Below are 15,331 nucleotides of genomic sequence, written 5' to 3'. Positions count from 1 at the left end.
ATTGCCTTGCAAGGCAGGGATCGTGCAGCTGGGAGAGTCGTCTCTATCTCCATGTGGTTGGGTGGCATCACCAGGGAGGCCTCTTCTGGGAGAAATGCCTGCCTTGACTGCCTGCTCTGGTCTTGCCCCATGAGCAACGCAGTCCTCAGCTTCTCGTGGGCCCCTGGAAGTCTGCTTCCGCAGAGGGGCTGGAGCCGCAGCCGCTGGGCCAGTACCCCCGCCATCTGGAGCATCTGTGGGCATTCACCCCAGCCACCTTTGCAGTGGGCACTGCCAGGCCGCTGGGCACTGTATCTGTTGGAACAGCTCTCGGAAGGGGGTGCTGAGGGCAGGGATCCCTCCACTCTCTCTCCTGCCCTTTCACTGTATCCACTCAATATCTCTGAGCCCCACCCTGTCCCAGGCCTGGTGCTAATTGTACAGGAAGCTCAGCTCAGACTTAAGGGACTTGCAGTCCAGTCTGGAGGGCCCTGCGTCACCGGTGGGGACACAGATTGATGGCCAGCACTGAGAGCCTGGGGAGGTTGGCTAGTACCTCCTAGGAGGCTTCGGGCTGCACGAGGCAGAGGGTGGGGGCCTGCTGGGAGATTGGCTATTTAGTGGCCGCTCCCCCATGCCTTTCCTCTGTCACCTTTGCCCTCAGCCCACCTGGGCTCTCCCTGTCCTGCCCACCTCTCCACATTGTTCTTGGGAAAGACTTGGGGGCGGGTCTTTTTGGCTTGGCCACTTTCTTCAACTGCCTTCCGGAACCCCACACTCTGGGGACCCCACTTCCTGGCCGGTCTCTCCCCCTCAGTCCCCTCTGCTGGTTCTTCCTCTGCCCTTTAAGGGTTTTGGGGTTCCCCAGGGCTCAGGCCTGGTCCCTTCACCCCACTCCAGAACCTCATCTAGTTTCCTGATGTTCAACCCCCAGGACTTGCAAATGCCCCCCCCCTCCAGACCCCTCCTCCAAGCCCACTCTGGGATTCCAACACCTGCTCCAGTCCCCTGGGCAGTATCTAACAGACATCCCTAAATCTGCAGTCTCCTCTCTCCACCCTGAACACCCACATCTGCTCCAGCAGCACCCCACTAGCTCAGTGATGAGACTTCTTTCCTCCGCTGCTCTGGCCAAAACTTGGGGTCATGGTGAAGCCTCTCTTTCTTGAACAGCCAGTATCCCATCTCTCGCAATAGCCTCCCTGTTGATTTTTCTCATCCCTAAAGTCTATTCTTTTTTTCTTTTCAGGGCCACACCTGCAGCACGTGGAGATTCCCAGGCTAGGGGCTGAATAGGAGCTGTCACTCCTGGCTTATGCCACAGCCACAGCCATGCCAGATCTGAGCCGTGTCTGCGACCGACACCCCAGCTCACAGCAATGCCGGATCCTTAACTCACTGAGCGAGGCAAGGGATCGAACCCACATCCTCATGGATACTAGTGGGGCTCATAACCCACTGAGCCACAGTGGGAACTCCCTAAAGTCTATTCCTAATACAGCAGCCAGAACACCCTTTTCAAAGATGTTGGTGTACATCCCTCCTCTGCCCCAGACCTGGCAAGGGTCCATCTCACTCTCACTCACACCCATGTTTCTGAGGCCTTCAAGGCCCCCCTGATGCGACCCTGCTCGCTCTGCTCTCCTTCCCTCTCTGCTCCAGCCAAGCCTTGGGCTGCCTTACGGAGCCTCAGATGCACCAGAATGGCACCTGTCGTGGAACCTGTGCTCAGCCTGAAAATCTCTCACCCCAGATCCACTCTCTGTCTCAAGGTTCTCCCTCACTGCCTTCAAGTTGTGCTCAAATAGCACTCCTCACCTGTTTAAAATTCCCCCATGCCCCCCAGAAATGACCCTCCTTTCCCAGATCTGTTTTCCCCCATAGCACCTATTATCTTCTAACACTGTGGGTGATGCACTCATTTATTATATTTGTTGATTGTGCTCAGTCTCTTCCTGCTGGAATGTGAGCTCCGTGTAAAGGATGGGTCCTGTCATTTTTATTCACTGATGTATCCCAAATACACCCACAGCAGCACTGGACACATGGTAAGCCCTTAATAAATGTTTATTGAATTTACTTGAAGTCACTTACACTTTAGTATAAATAAATGTACATGATTTCCCTCCCCATCACATTCTAAGTTTGTTTGTTTCTTTGTTTGGCCATGCCTGCGGCATGTGGAAATTCCCAGAGCCAGGGAGCAAACCCATGCCACAGCAGCCCCTTGAGCTACAGCAGTGACAATGCCTGATTCTTCAACCACTGAGCCACCAGGGAACTCTTTAAGTTTTCCCCCACTGCTTTAAGAAGGTTTTGTTTGTTTGTTTGTTTTTGGTTTTTTCTCCTGCATCACAGGGCCCTTGGGAAAAGCATTTTGGGGGCTGTGAGTTTTATAGTCTTGAAATAATGCTGAGTGGTTGGAGGACCCACAGTGGAGCCAGGACTCAAGGAAGGAGAAGCCCTGAGAACTACCTCATGCCTCCCAAAAAGCAGGGGGTGGAGGTGGCAGCCTCCTGGGTGAGACAGAGAGAAAAGGGACAGTGCCCCACACAGGCTTATGAGGTGACTGCAAGCGACTGCCTCAAAGACAGTGGTGAGGAGAGAGGCGGGAAGAACCCGACAAGGGGGAATCTTTGGGGTTCAGTCCTCCAGCCCATTTTCATGGCAGGATGGGCTCAGGAAGCAAACTGGACTTTCCATCAGGAAGGGGTCTGATCCCTGCTGACTGACATGCAGGCGGGGGCCCAGTTACAGAGAAGCTACTCAGTGGGCCCCCTTTCAAGGCGCGGGGTAGATTCAATCCTTATGCCATTGTCAGCTATTTATTTATTTATTTTCTCTTTTTGCTATTTCTTGGGCCACTCCCTCGGCATATGGACATTCCCAGGCTAGGGGTCGAATCGGAGCTGTAGCAGCCAGCTGAAGCCAGAGCCACAGCAATGCGGGATCCGAGCCGCGTCTGCAAACTACACCACAGCTCATGGCAACGCCAGATCCTTAATCCACTGAGCAAGGCCAGGGATCGAACCCGCAACCTCATGGTTCCTAGTCGGATTCATTCACCACTGCACCACGACGGGAACTCCAGCTCTTTAAAATTCTTCATTTGTTGTGACTTTTTTCCTCATCCAAAATATACATCCACTTTCTATATCTTATTTATATTTGTAAATATGTTTTTAAGAGAGGGTCCCCAATTTGTACAAACTCAGGCTCCACAGAAGCTGTATCTGCCCATGTGGGCAGATTGAGGGCTCTGGCCCAGGCTCCCTTGACGTGAGCTGTGTCCCTGAAGCCAGCTGCGTTGCTTCCCTTTTCAGCCATCTAATAAGAGTCTGATTTCCCTGAGCCAGTCTGGAGTTCTATTTTCTTTTTCTGTGCTTCCCCCAACCCTGCCTTAGAGCTGAAGCGCTGTGCAGAGTCGGAGGACTTGTGGGGTTGGAGCTCCCTCTGCTGGGAAAATAGAGGTACAGCCGGGAGAGAGGGGCTGGCTGGGAGGGGCTGTATTGAAAGCAGGCAGGTGGGGGTTAGTACCTGGGAGAGCCGTTTCTGTTGAGCATGGACACCCTTGCATACACATATCACGTCCTGTGATTCAAATGTGAGCATGATTTTTTTGTACACGTGTTCCATTTCCACTGCACCTGGGATAACACCGCCTGGGGTGAAACTGCAGTGCAATTCTGACGCTAACCTCCTGGAGTTAACATCAGATTCCACAGGTTAAAGTCTCAGCCCCCTCCCCAGGACACCTGCATTTCTGACAAGCCAGCTACAAAGCAGAGGGTTTCTATGACCCCTTAGATTTGATAATTCACTGTGTGACCTATAGAACTCTCTCAAAAAAATGATAGCAATTTCATTATAAAGGATATGACTCGTGAGCAGCCCAAGGTAAGAGATTCGCAGGGCAAGATATGAGAGGGAGGGCAGAGCTCCTATGCCCTCGCCCCTTGGAGTCGGGGGAAGTCATCTCCCGGGAAGCCTCCACTGAGCCTCAGGGTTCAGCATTTTCACTGGGGCTTCATCACTCAGGACTGATTGAACTGGGGCTAATAAGAGAACACAGACTCCACCCCCCTGTGCTCCTATTGGCTGAAAGTTCCAACATCTGCTCACGTGATTGGTCTAGCCTTCTAGGGCCCCAATCTGAGTCACCTTATTAGCATAAAGACAACACTCCTGTCACTCAAGAAATTCTGAGGGTTTCTAAAGCCTGTGCCAGGAACTGGGAAAAAGACCTGTCATGCTCTTGATTATACTGTTAACACACAGAGGCCCACACAAGAGCTAGTCTCATTCATCCTGGTCAAGCAGCAGCCCGCCAGGCAGCCTCACCCCAATTCACCCACAGACTCCCTAAGAAGTGGCAAAACAACAAAACAGCCCTCCAGGGGTCATACCACTGTCCCCCCCTTAAAAGGCAATTCTGAGCCCCAGAGAGCCGCCCCCACCCCCACACTGCCCTTTTCCTCCAGGATGTCTGCTTCCCGAAGGAGAGCTCTTCCTTTCCTCTAGATCAAGTCTACTGGTCGGCAGCCAGTGTTTAGGACACAGGCTTGCCTTGCCAATCATTGTTTTCTTTTGTTTAAAACAAAACCAAACAAAACCGATCCCAAGGCCTCACTTGACAAGGCAGGTTGGTCGCCTGAGGACACTGCAGCTGCCACCATGGCCACACACCGGAGGCTGAAGTGGGCACCGCTGACCTGAAGGCCCAGCACCCAGAACCATCCCACCAGCATCGCCACCACCACTGCTTGGGGGCTCGGCCAAGCGGCAAAGGAGTTCTCTGTACTCTTTACTTCTTTGGTTGCTGGCTCCTAACCCGAGCTGAGGGAGTCCGTGTCTGGTGTGGGCATGCGCCCACATCCCAGCTGCAAGTCCCAGCTGTCCCTTCCAGGGACACCCCCAGCCCAGGAAGGGGGTTCAGACTCCAGCAGCCACGGAAAAGTCCAGGTGTCCACTGTGTCCCCTGAATGGCCTACACAGTGCAGATGGCCCCCGCCTTCCCACCACCTCCAATTTTTAAGATTCTGGAGAAATTCTTTTGATTTCACTCAGGTCTTAAGCCTTGGATTCAGGTCTTAAGGTTTAAGCCTTGGAATGTCTCCCATGGCGTTTCAAAGACCCCGTACTTGGGTGTTTCAAAAGATGGCCACACAACAGGATCGAAGGCATCTCTGCAGAGCCAGGATGCGGGTTCAATCCCCTGTGGTGGTGCGGTGGGTTATAGGATCTGGAGTTGCCTCAGCTGCAAGGTAGGTAGAAACTACAGCTCAGATCCCTGGCTGGAGAACTCTACATACCGAGGGGAGGCCAAAAAAGGGGAAAAAACCCATGGCTGCTCAGTTTGGCCATTAATGTATCCCACTGGGCCTGCAACTCCCCACACCCCCTCCCTCTTAGGAGAGGAACTCCACTGTAACGAGGCCAGGCCTGAGCCCCAGGCCTGGGCAACTCTATGCAGAAAGGTACCATTATCACCCCTATTTATATTTATTTATTTATTTATTTATTTATTTATTTTTGTCTTTTTGCTATTTCATTGGGCTGCTCCCGCGGCATATGGAGGTTCCCAGGCTAGGGGTCTCATCGGAGCTGTAGCCGCCAGCCTATGCCAGAGCCACAGCAACACAGGCTCTGAGTCACATCTGCAACCTACACCACAGCTCATGGCAACGCCAGATCGTTAACCCACTGAGCAAGGGCAGGGACCGAACCTGCAACCTCATGGTTCCCAGTCATATTCGTTTACCACTGCGCCACGAAGGGAACTCCATTATCACCCCTATTTACAGAAAAGGAAATTGAGATTCAGGGAGATTAGTGCCTAGCTCAAACCAGACAGGATTCAAACTGAGAACTGTCGAATGCCAGAATTCGCATGCTTAACCACTTCAAGAGATTTTCCACACTCTTCCTTCCCATCTCCCCTTGGAGAATGCAAGGGGCAGGGAGGGCACATCAACCTGAACTTGAGAATTCAGCCACAATACAGCATCATCATCTCTCCCTTTGCTTCCTCCCCACTGGCTGGTCCAGCCTGGCCTGGAGCTCATGCTTGCTTATGAATTGAAGTATGCCTCTGTTTGTTGCAGAAAGGATATAAACAGAGAAGGCACATTTAAACTTCCGCTTGTAGACACAAAGCTGCGAGGGAGCTACAGAGGGACAGAGAAGCGCAGTGGTTAAGACCTCAGGGAGTCAGAGTCATACTGCCAGGGTCCGAATCTCAGCCATGCTGCTTAGTAGCAGAAGGCTCTGAGTGAGATGCTTCTCCCTGCCTGCAATTCCCCAGCTTTGAAATGGGGATGGTAACAGACTTCACCGCAAAGGAGTCTCTGTGAAGATGCAGAGTTAGTGCACAAAGCCAGACGGAGTTGGGCGTGGAAGGCGGGCACGCCCGGGGTGCCATTCCCCTGCCCTGCGGCAAACCCCCTTCAGTGCTGGTACAGGCCAATGCCTCTGGGGCATCTTTGACCTGACAGCCTCTGCTCTCCCTCCACCTTGGTCTTCAGCTCCTGCAGGTCTCCTGCCTGCCAGCCTCCTCACATGATAAAGCAGGAGTCAGCCCATTATCAGCGGGTGTGTTCCTTGTGCAGTGTTCCTTAACACTGGTCTCGCCCAGCCCCAAGGCGGGCTGGCTGGGGGAGGGGGCTCGATGTTTCTGGAGCTTGTACTGAGCACCAGATTTTCTTCCTCAGAGCGAGGGTGCAAGGGAGCGGGTAGCGATGATTCACAATGAGGACACAGAACTTAGGACAGGTCTGCTCACGTGTCAGGCTGCTGAACGCTTTGGAGCTCAGATTTCCTGCCAGACTCCTCGGGGGCGGAAGTTTGGCAGATCAGGGAAAGCGCGAGGCGAGGACTGCAAAGCCATCTGATCAGATCCAGCACAGCTCTCAAGTGGACTTTTGGAGCTGACCTGACACCTAGTGGCCGCATGTAGGAATTACTCCACCATTGGGCAGGTTCCAGGGCTGAGCAGGTCAGGTTTTGGGGGTGCCTGCGCCATGGGGGATGGCAAGTGTCAAGGGGTGGCCTGGAAGGTCCAAAGGGGTGGGGGAGATTTTGGCTTCTCCATACCCTCACCATTCCTCCAAAACTATCCAAACGAAAACTAACATTTGATAAAAAAATGTGCTTTTTATGCAAAAGATGAATAAAAGTCTTGAGAAAACATTGCCCTTTTTATTGATTCCAAACCTATAGCCCATAACATAATTTGGTACTTCATAGTCTCATAATCTTCAGGGTTCCATACTGCATCAGGGATTATTAGATGCTCAGTATGAGCATGGGCTTGGTGGAGGATTTTATGGATTATAATCGCCTAAAGAGACATGCTCCCTGACTTCAGGGGATCTAATTTATTTGGGGAGTCAGAGCAAAGACATCTATATACCTGATGGGAAGGGCGGGTGTGAGTTTCAGCCTACAAGCTCCTTACTGCATTTCCTTCTTTTCTTTTCATCATCTAACTTTGACTCTGAGCCCGTATACCATCCATTTAATGGACATTCAACTTCAGGCTAGGACCTTGAATAAGGGGAGGGAGAGGAAAATATGCCATGGGGAGGGGGACAGAGATTATTTCAAATAATGATCTTGCCACACATGCAGAGAGGGCTCAACATCACCCCACCCTCGGTGAAAAACCAGTGAGGCATTCTCTTGCGGCACAGCGGGTTCAGTGTCTGGTGGTTGTCCTGGCAGCAGCTCGGGTCACTGCTGTGGCATGGATTGGATCCCTGGCCTGGGAACTTCCCCATACCAGAGGCATTGGGCAAAAAAAAAAAAGGGGGGGGGGGAACCCAAAGGCTGGTGCCTCAATTCCTAGATGCCATTCCAGCACTTTGTGGGTGCTCTGCAGTGTCCTCGGTACCCCCAAACTCTCCCAGCTTTCCACCATTTGCCCCAAACAATTACCAGGTGAATTCAATTTCACAGATAATTTTTATTGAGCACCTACTATGAGCAGGCACTGTGCAGGTGCTTCAGAGGTGTACAAGAGAGTTCCTGCCCTTGTTTATCCCACAAATGACAACATTAATCACAGCCCTTGAAGGTCCCCATTCCCCTGATCTGCTCCGTGTACGCTGAGCTTGGCTAAACCTGCTCTTCTTCTGCTAAGCTCCTCATGGCCCCCTGCCCCCATTTTCTAAGGAATTTTACAAAGAACCACAGAATGGTGGGTTCCTGGAACAGATGGGCATCCTTTTTTTCAGCTGTTCCACTTTTTCAGGCGGAAGCATGAGGCTCCAAGGTGGCCAGGGGTTGTACCAAGGCCATGGCTGGATGCCAGCGCTCTCTGTCTCCTGTCCCCGGTTCTCTCCACATGACCCCCGGTATTTGCTTCTAAAGGCCCCTGTCCCCATTTCCTGAGCGTCTGTTCCCTCTGCCATGGCCTCCAGTGTCTCGGGCACTCCCCTCAACACAGTTGAAGAGCCAGCTCTGTGCTGACTGCTCTTATGCACTGACATCCTCCCCCTGCTCCTTTCCTGCCTCCTGGCAACCCCACGTCTCCCCAGTTTGTCTTCGTGGCTCTAACGAGGCCACCAAGGACATGTCCCCTCAAACCAGAGGGGAAGGGCACGCCACCAGCAGCCCGAGGTCCCAAGCCAGACTTTATTGGCTTGCTCACAGCCCTGGCCTTGGTGTCTGTCTGTCTGCCAAGGTTTCAGCCAGCTCTCCGCCTCCTCCCAGCCACCAGCCGACGTGCCAGTTCTCTGTCGCCGAGACTGCTTTCCAGACCAGACTTGTTGCTATGACTTCGCCATTTTCAAGAAACTGGTTTGAAAGGTAAGAGGATAACACTGAGCGCCAAGGCAGCCTCACAGCTGATCCACGAGCGTGTTTAGACAGCCTTGAATCCAAGTGAGACCATTTGTGAACCCGTCTCTCATCCTGGCAGAGCACTGAACGTGGTGAGGTTCAGCGTCAGCACGGGGATGCGGACGGGTTTACGTTGCCTGCAAGGCTCTGGCAGCAGATTTAAATTCAGAATGTGCATCAGCTCATCCTGGGTCCACTCTGCCAAGCCCACATTAGAGAGTCGTATGTGTGCAAACACCACATGCAAAAGAATGCTGGTGATTATTATTTGTAGTAACAGAACATTGGAAATAACTTACACGTCCATAAAATGAGATTTAAACATGAGACTTCTTTCTGCACAATGAAATGCCATGTGGCAGCTAAAAAGACTGAACTAGATCTAAACGCACCAACACGGACAGTTCGCCAAGACATGCTGTAAAGCCAAGCAGTTCAGGGGAACGCGACAGTGTGATTCTACTTATGATAAATAAGAAACTCTGTGTGTGTGTGTGTGTGTGTGTGTAAAATAACATAGTGAAAGACATTTGTACTCTAAGCCAATCACATGCCAGGTAGTGTTCTAAATGCTTCACAAGCATTAACTCATTTAATCCTCAAAAGCTCCCAGCACTGTAGGAACTTTTATTCATCCCATAACACAGATGGGGAAACTGAGGCCCAGGGAGGCTAGGTTAATTAGCCAAGGTTCCATAGGAGCGGAGCTGGGATTGGAACTCAGGTAGCCTGGTCCCAGAGCCCATGTTTTTAACAATTATAGAACATACGCATATGCATGCACACACACACACACACACACTTGACGGCAAGTACATGGGAAAAGCTTTAAAAATGTGCACCTGCCGTTGTGCACACGTGCACTCTGGGAGCAGAGGGAACCATGGGGATAAGGTAAAGCAGGACCTTCACTTTCTCCTTACTATACATCAGTGGATTTAGAATTTTTACATCATTTGTCACAAAAAATGAAAATTAAAAATTCATGCAACAATAATGATGACAACCCTGCTTTTCGACCAGAACTAACCAAGCTGGAGTGAGGGGATCCCCTGAGGGGAATTAGGAGGTGCCCACAAGAGCTCCCCACTTGCATCTTGAGACCCCAGCTCTGCCTCTTGATGGCCATGTGCCCCTGTCTGCAAAGCTGGAGAGTCGCTGGACCTGGACCTGGTTTCCTGACCTCCGCCTTGGGCTCTTGCCTGCCAGCATCCCAGGGAACAGGAGGTAGCACTTTAGGAATGGCAGGCAGGGAGGTCCAGGGCGAGCACGTGAGCAGCACAGGGCAGGGGTCCTGGGGGTATGTGTGCAAGCCTGAGCCGCCCTGGGGGAGGGGCCTGCTGGATGATGGTGTCACTCTTGAGTGACAGCACCGTGTTATTTATGTGCTTTGTCCCCACTTGACTCTTATGAAACTCTCTTGGGTCCTGTGCTTGTTATCCCATTCTAATGACCCACAGACAGAGAGCCCTGCGCATGGCCGCGTCCTTGCGGGAGAGCAGGCTCTGCAGCTGAGTCAGTCTGAGCCATGGCTTCTCCTTGGGGAGATGCGGATGGAGGCAAGGACAGAGGTACTGGGAGACGGCTTGTGGGGCAGGACCAGATGGGGGCCTCCGACAGGCTCCTTAGGGTCACAAGGCACAACGCCACAGAGCCCCATGGACCAACCTGCAGACCAGCGGGGGTCCTATGGCCTTGATGAGGGGGTCTAGCATGGTGTGGGTTCTGGAACCACACAGACCTGGGTTCTACAGCCACGGCCGCCCCTCTCTGGCCCTTCGGGCTGTGCTTTCCTTCTAAGGCTCCGTTTCATCATTCACAGTGTGGGGGTGATGAGAGTGCCTGCAGGGCACTGTGAGAATTCAGGCACCTGTCTGGTGATAGGTGGAGTGCTTGGCATGAGGCGAGGGCTCACAGATGTGGGTACTGCTGTGAATGGTAGTTATCACGGTCCTTTCTGATCTCTTCAAGGGATTCAGCCTAAGTCACAACTTGCCTGGCTGCCTGAGCCCCCGCAGAGTCGAAGGACCTGGGGTTCTCCAGCACACCCTGTAGCCTCACACTTCGGCCTTGGCACTTGCTGTCCTCTGTCCTTTTGTCTGTCTGTGTGACACCCTCAACCCTTGATGCCTCCTTTTCAGGCCACCGTGGTGCCTGTACACCCCCCTATACCACCCCTCTCTCCACGTTAGGGCCTAACTGTTTGCTCCCTGTGTCACCTCCGATCTGTCCCAGGGTGGCCCCTGGAGCTAAGGCGCCTTGGAGAGAACTGCGGGCTGGCTCAGGGTAGAAGGCAGCCCACGCGGGGCCCGGGCTGACCTGAAGTCCACCATGCCCGTCTTCTCATCCAGCCTCTTCATCAGCTCCCTGACTTGGTACCGATTTATAGGGACCTTGTTCTGCTGAAGAGGTGGATAGAACATTCGAAGTCAACGGAGCTCTCTGCATCTCCCTGCTCTAGATACCCCCCCAACACACACACACACACCAAGCACACATACACACCACACACACACACACCACACATGCACACACACACCACACCCCAACACACATACACACACACCACATGCACACACACACACACACACGCCACACACACGCCACACATACACCACACACACACACGCCACACACACACCACACACACCACACACATACACCACACACACACACACACACACACACACCACACACACACACACACACACACGCCACACACACCACACACATACACCACACACACACACACACACACACACACACACACACACGCCACACCCCCAACACACAAATGCACACACAGACCCCACAAACACACACCACACATACACACTCCACATAACACCTCTCTCTCGGGACCACAGCTGGCAACTGAGGGCTCAGAGGACACTGAACCCCCAGCATGCAGGGCAGGAAGCCCCCGCCCGTGGGTCATCGCCCCTCTCCGGGGAGCAGCAGGGGTGAAGGGGTGAAGGAGACGGGGTCCAGGATGAGGGGGCAGCACATCCTTATCGCCCTGCTACCGAGTCCCCTTCACCACAGGCCTGGCACTGAGGGTCCTATGCCCCCTGCCTGGGCCCCCTTGGGTCCTATTCTTGCAGGGCCCAGTCCCTCCTAGGGCTGCCCTGGTGCCCGGCCTCTTCAGGTCTGCATTTCAGTGGTCCCTCCGCACCATACTGGGGGGATTTCAGGCGAGGGGATGGGGTAAAAGTGACCTGTTGGGGCTTTGGGATGCGGCCTACTCTCCCACTCCCTTTTAAAACCTGCCCAGTGGCCACACGCAGTGGGGAGAAAGACCTAGAAGATGAAGAATGTGTCCTCAGGAGGCGGCATCTCGGGTCACCAGGGGCACCCAGCCGTGCAATACAGAGAAGGACTTCGGTTGGCGACTGAAGGAGGTCTTGGGGTCCCTCTGGGTCCAGATAAAGGAGGTGGACACCCACAGCCAATCCGGGGAGCTCTACAAAGGGCTCGAGCTGTGTCTCTGTCTCTGTCTCAAGCACACACCCCCTGCCCCCCCCCGCACCCACACATGCACACACACGCACAGTGCCTCTGGCCACCAGGAATCCACGCACCTGTATCATAGCTTTCCGGAACTCGCCCACAGGCATCCTCATCTCTCCACTAGGGTTCAAGCTCCTGAAGAAGTCCAGGACTGAGATTTTCTGTTGCTCCGCGTAGCTCTTAGAGAAGCAGAAGATGCCAGGAGCAAACACGTGACCTTGTAGCATCCGTACCAACCCCTACCCCACCCCTCTTTCCACCCGCATTGTGTGTTCACCCCACCCACACTGGGCAGGCTCTCCTGTGCTCCTAAGGTGGAAGGATTGGGGCGGAGGGTTAGGCTAACGTAGCATGGAGGGGATGGCGGTGATTGTATCCACCTGTATTCCTTTTTTTTTTTTTTTTTTTGCTATTTCTTGGGCCGCTCCTGCGGCATATGGAGGTTCCCAGGCTAGGGGTCTAATCGGAGCTGTAGCCACTGGCCTACGCCAGAGCCACAGCAACGCGGGATCCGAGCCGCGTCTGCGACCTACACCACAGCTCACGGCAACGCCGGATCCTTAACCCACTGAGCAAGGGCAGGGACCAAACCCACAACCTCATGGTTCCTAGTTGGATTCATTAACCACTGTGCCACGACGGGAACTCCCACCTGTATTCTTTAATTTTCAAGTTGCCGCTGCTAAGACTAGCGACGATGGTACCCTGTGGATGTGGTGGGATGTTGTTAGCTCAGAGACCAGAAGACTACATCACAGCCTTGTCATGTGATGGGCAGGACAGGTTCCTGGAATTCCTAGAATTCTCATCGCTTTACACAAATACTTGTATGGAGTTATACTGTGCTAGAGTATTTTAAAAATAGTATTTTGTTGTTTTCATTTCAAAGATCTTACCTACTCACATTTTAAAGTAATTTTAGATTAGCAGAAACAAAGAAAATGAAAAGTAAGCCATACATCCAATCCAATCCCACCAGCCAGAGGTAACATCTTGATGTGTATTTTTTTCTTCTTCGTCTTTTTAGGGTCACGCCCACGGCATATGGAAGTTCCCAGGCTAGGGGTCAAATCAGAGCTATAGTTGCTGGCCTACAGCACAGCCACAGCAGTGTAGGATCAGAGACCTACACCACAGCTCATGGCATCGCCAGATCTTTAACCCACTGAGCGAGGTCAGGGATCAAACCCACATCCTCATGGATGCTAGTTGGGTTCATTACCACTGAGCCATGCAGGAGCTCCCTTGATGTGTATTTTTTCATCTACCTGTCTATCTATCTATATGTCTATGCATCTATCACCTTTGTACTGTATACACCGTTTTTATGACATGCACTGTATTTTTATAATGTGAACTCCTTTTCAATGTCATTAAAATATTCTTTCAGGTCCTTTTTTTAGTATCTTTTTGCTTCTCTTCCCCTCTGACTCTCCAAAGGCCACAGGCAAGCCCAGCTGTATCGACAGATATTTCTGCAGACGCCGTGCTCACGGAGGACTTCCTCAGGGATCAGTCTCCGGTTTTGCTGCTCCCCACCCGCCTCTCTCGGGGGTGCATGGCCTACCCCACCCCCTTTCCCCTGGGCTGATCCCAAACCTCCATTTCCACTTCTGCATCCCCAGCAGCCGCTCACAAGTCCATGCTGATCTCCAGTGACACCTCAATCCAACACGTCCAAATAGAACCTCAGTCAGCTGAATTCTGCACAGTTACTGAGCGCTGTGGCAGATACCAGGGGCGGCCCTCAACACCCTCTCTGTTCCTTCTTAGCATGCCTCTACAACACAGAGGCTGGAAAACTAAAATCAGCATTCCTCAAGTTCCCTTGAAGTTACAGGTCAGAATGGAGTGGGTTTCACTGAGCACTTGAATGAGACACAATATGACCCATCTGATTTGGGGAGAGCAGGCTGCTGGCAGCTGAGGGGGTGGCTTCCTGATTCAGTAGGCCATTCCTGCTTGGGCAGCTTCCTGACCGAGGCAGAAGCAACAGCCGTCTTGGCCACCCAGTTGGGGTGTTTGAGGAGTCATTTCTTTTTTTTTTTTTTTTTTTGTCTTTTTGCTATTTCTTGGGCCGCTCCCACGGCATATGGAGGTTCCCAGGCTAGGGGTCGAATCGAAGCTGGAGCCGCCGGCTTACGCCAGAGCCACAGCAACTCAGGATCGGAGCCGCGTCTGCAACCTACACCGCAGCTCACGGCAACGCGGGATCGTTAACCCACTGAGCAAGGCCAGGGATCAAACCCGAAACCTCATGGTTCCTAGTTGGATTCGTTAACCACTGCGCCACGACGGGAACTCCAGGAGTCATTTCTGAAATCTAAATCTAGAGCTATTTTATCAGCCCTCCTAGTGTCTCTGTGTTCTATCTTTGGTAATCTATCCCTTTTCACTTAAGCTAGCTAGAGTGGATTCTGTGGTCTGCAACGAAGAACTTTGACCGGCATCAGGGCCCCTTACTTTGGTAGGTGCCTTTGATCGGAACCAAGGTAGCCCCTGCCCTGGTGGAGTCCAGAGTCCTGCAGTGAAAGGGCGAAGCACAGGGCTGCGGAGCACCTGGCCAGGGCATTTACTCTGGACCAGGGCACCTGAGAAGGGCTGTCCAGGGACATGGCCCTGGAGACCTAGAGCGTGAGTGGGAATGAGCGAGACACAGAGGGCAGGGGGAGGGGTGCTCCAGGCATAGGGACCTGGAGTTAGTCTTAAGAGAGGACTGATGCAGAAAGGAAGCGGCAAAATCTGCTGGGGCTGAAATGTGGAGCAGAAGGGGGAGAATGGGCGGGTGGGGCCAGAGCGGAAGCAGCCAGGAGGCAGCCACTTCTCCCTGCAGGGCTTCCCCACCGCCGGCAATGTTACCAGCATTCTTTCAGTCCACTGGGCTTAAATATATGGAGTTATCTTTGGCTCTGTCCTCTTCCCACAGACCTCCCTCCTCCCAACACACACACACACACACAACCACCCATCACGTCCCAGTGGCATACACCCTGCAGAACCC

At 52.9% G+C, this 15,331-nt stretch overlaps 1 protein-coding gene across 1 annotated transcript in view; it reads right to left on the bottom strand.

Annotated features, from left to right (window-relative positions):
• Nucleotides 1–8,594: 8,594 nt before the first annotated feature.
• Nucleotides 8,595–15,331, bottom strand: part of LRRC74A (leucine rich repeat containing 74A) — a 30,579-nt gene continuing 23,842 nt past the window's right edge. Inside the window, 3 exon segments of the mRNA XM_084969871.1 lie at nucleotides 8,595–8,691; nucleotides 8,694–8,775; nucleotides 12,402–12,509. Coding sequence (XP_084825997.1) covers nucleotides 8,666–8,691; nucleotides 8,694–8,775; nucleotides 12,402–12,509 — 216 coding nt within the window. The 3' untranslated portion in view covers nucleotides 8,595–8,665.

Source organism: Sus scrofa, chromosome 7, assembly GCF_054392235.1.
Source record: "Sus scrofa isolate SSC_HxYL_T2T_F1_AM1 chromosome 7, Sscrofa_HxYL_maternal_Yorkshire_Landrace_v2.0, whole genome shotgun sequence".
NCBI classification, from domain to species: domain Eukaryota; kingdom Metazoa; phylum Chordata; class Mammalia; order Artiodactyla; family Suidae; genus Sus; species Sus scrofa.
The sequence above is the reverse complement of the archived record's forward strand: the minus strand, read 5'-3'. Positions and strand labels throughout refer to the sequence as shown.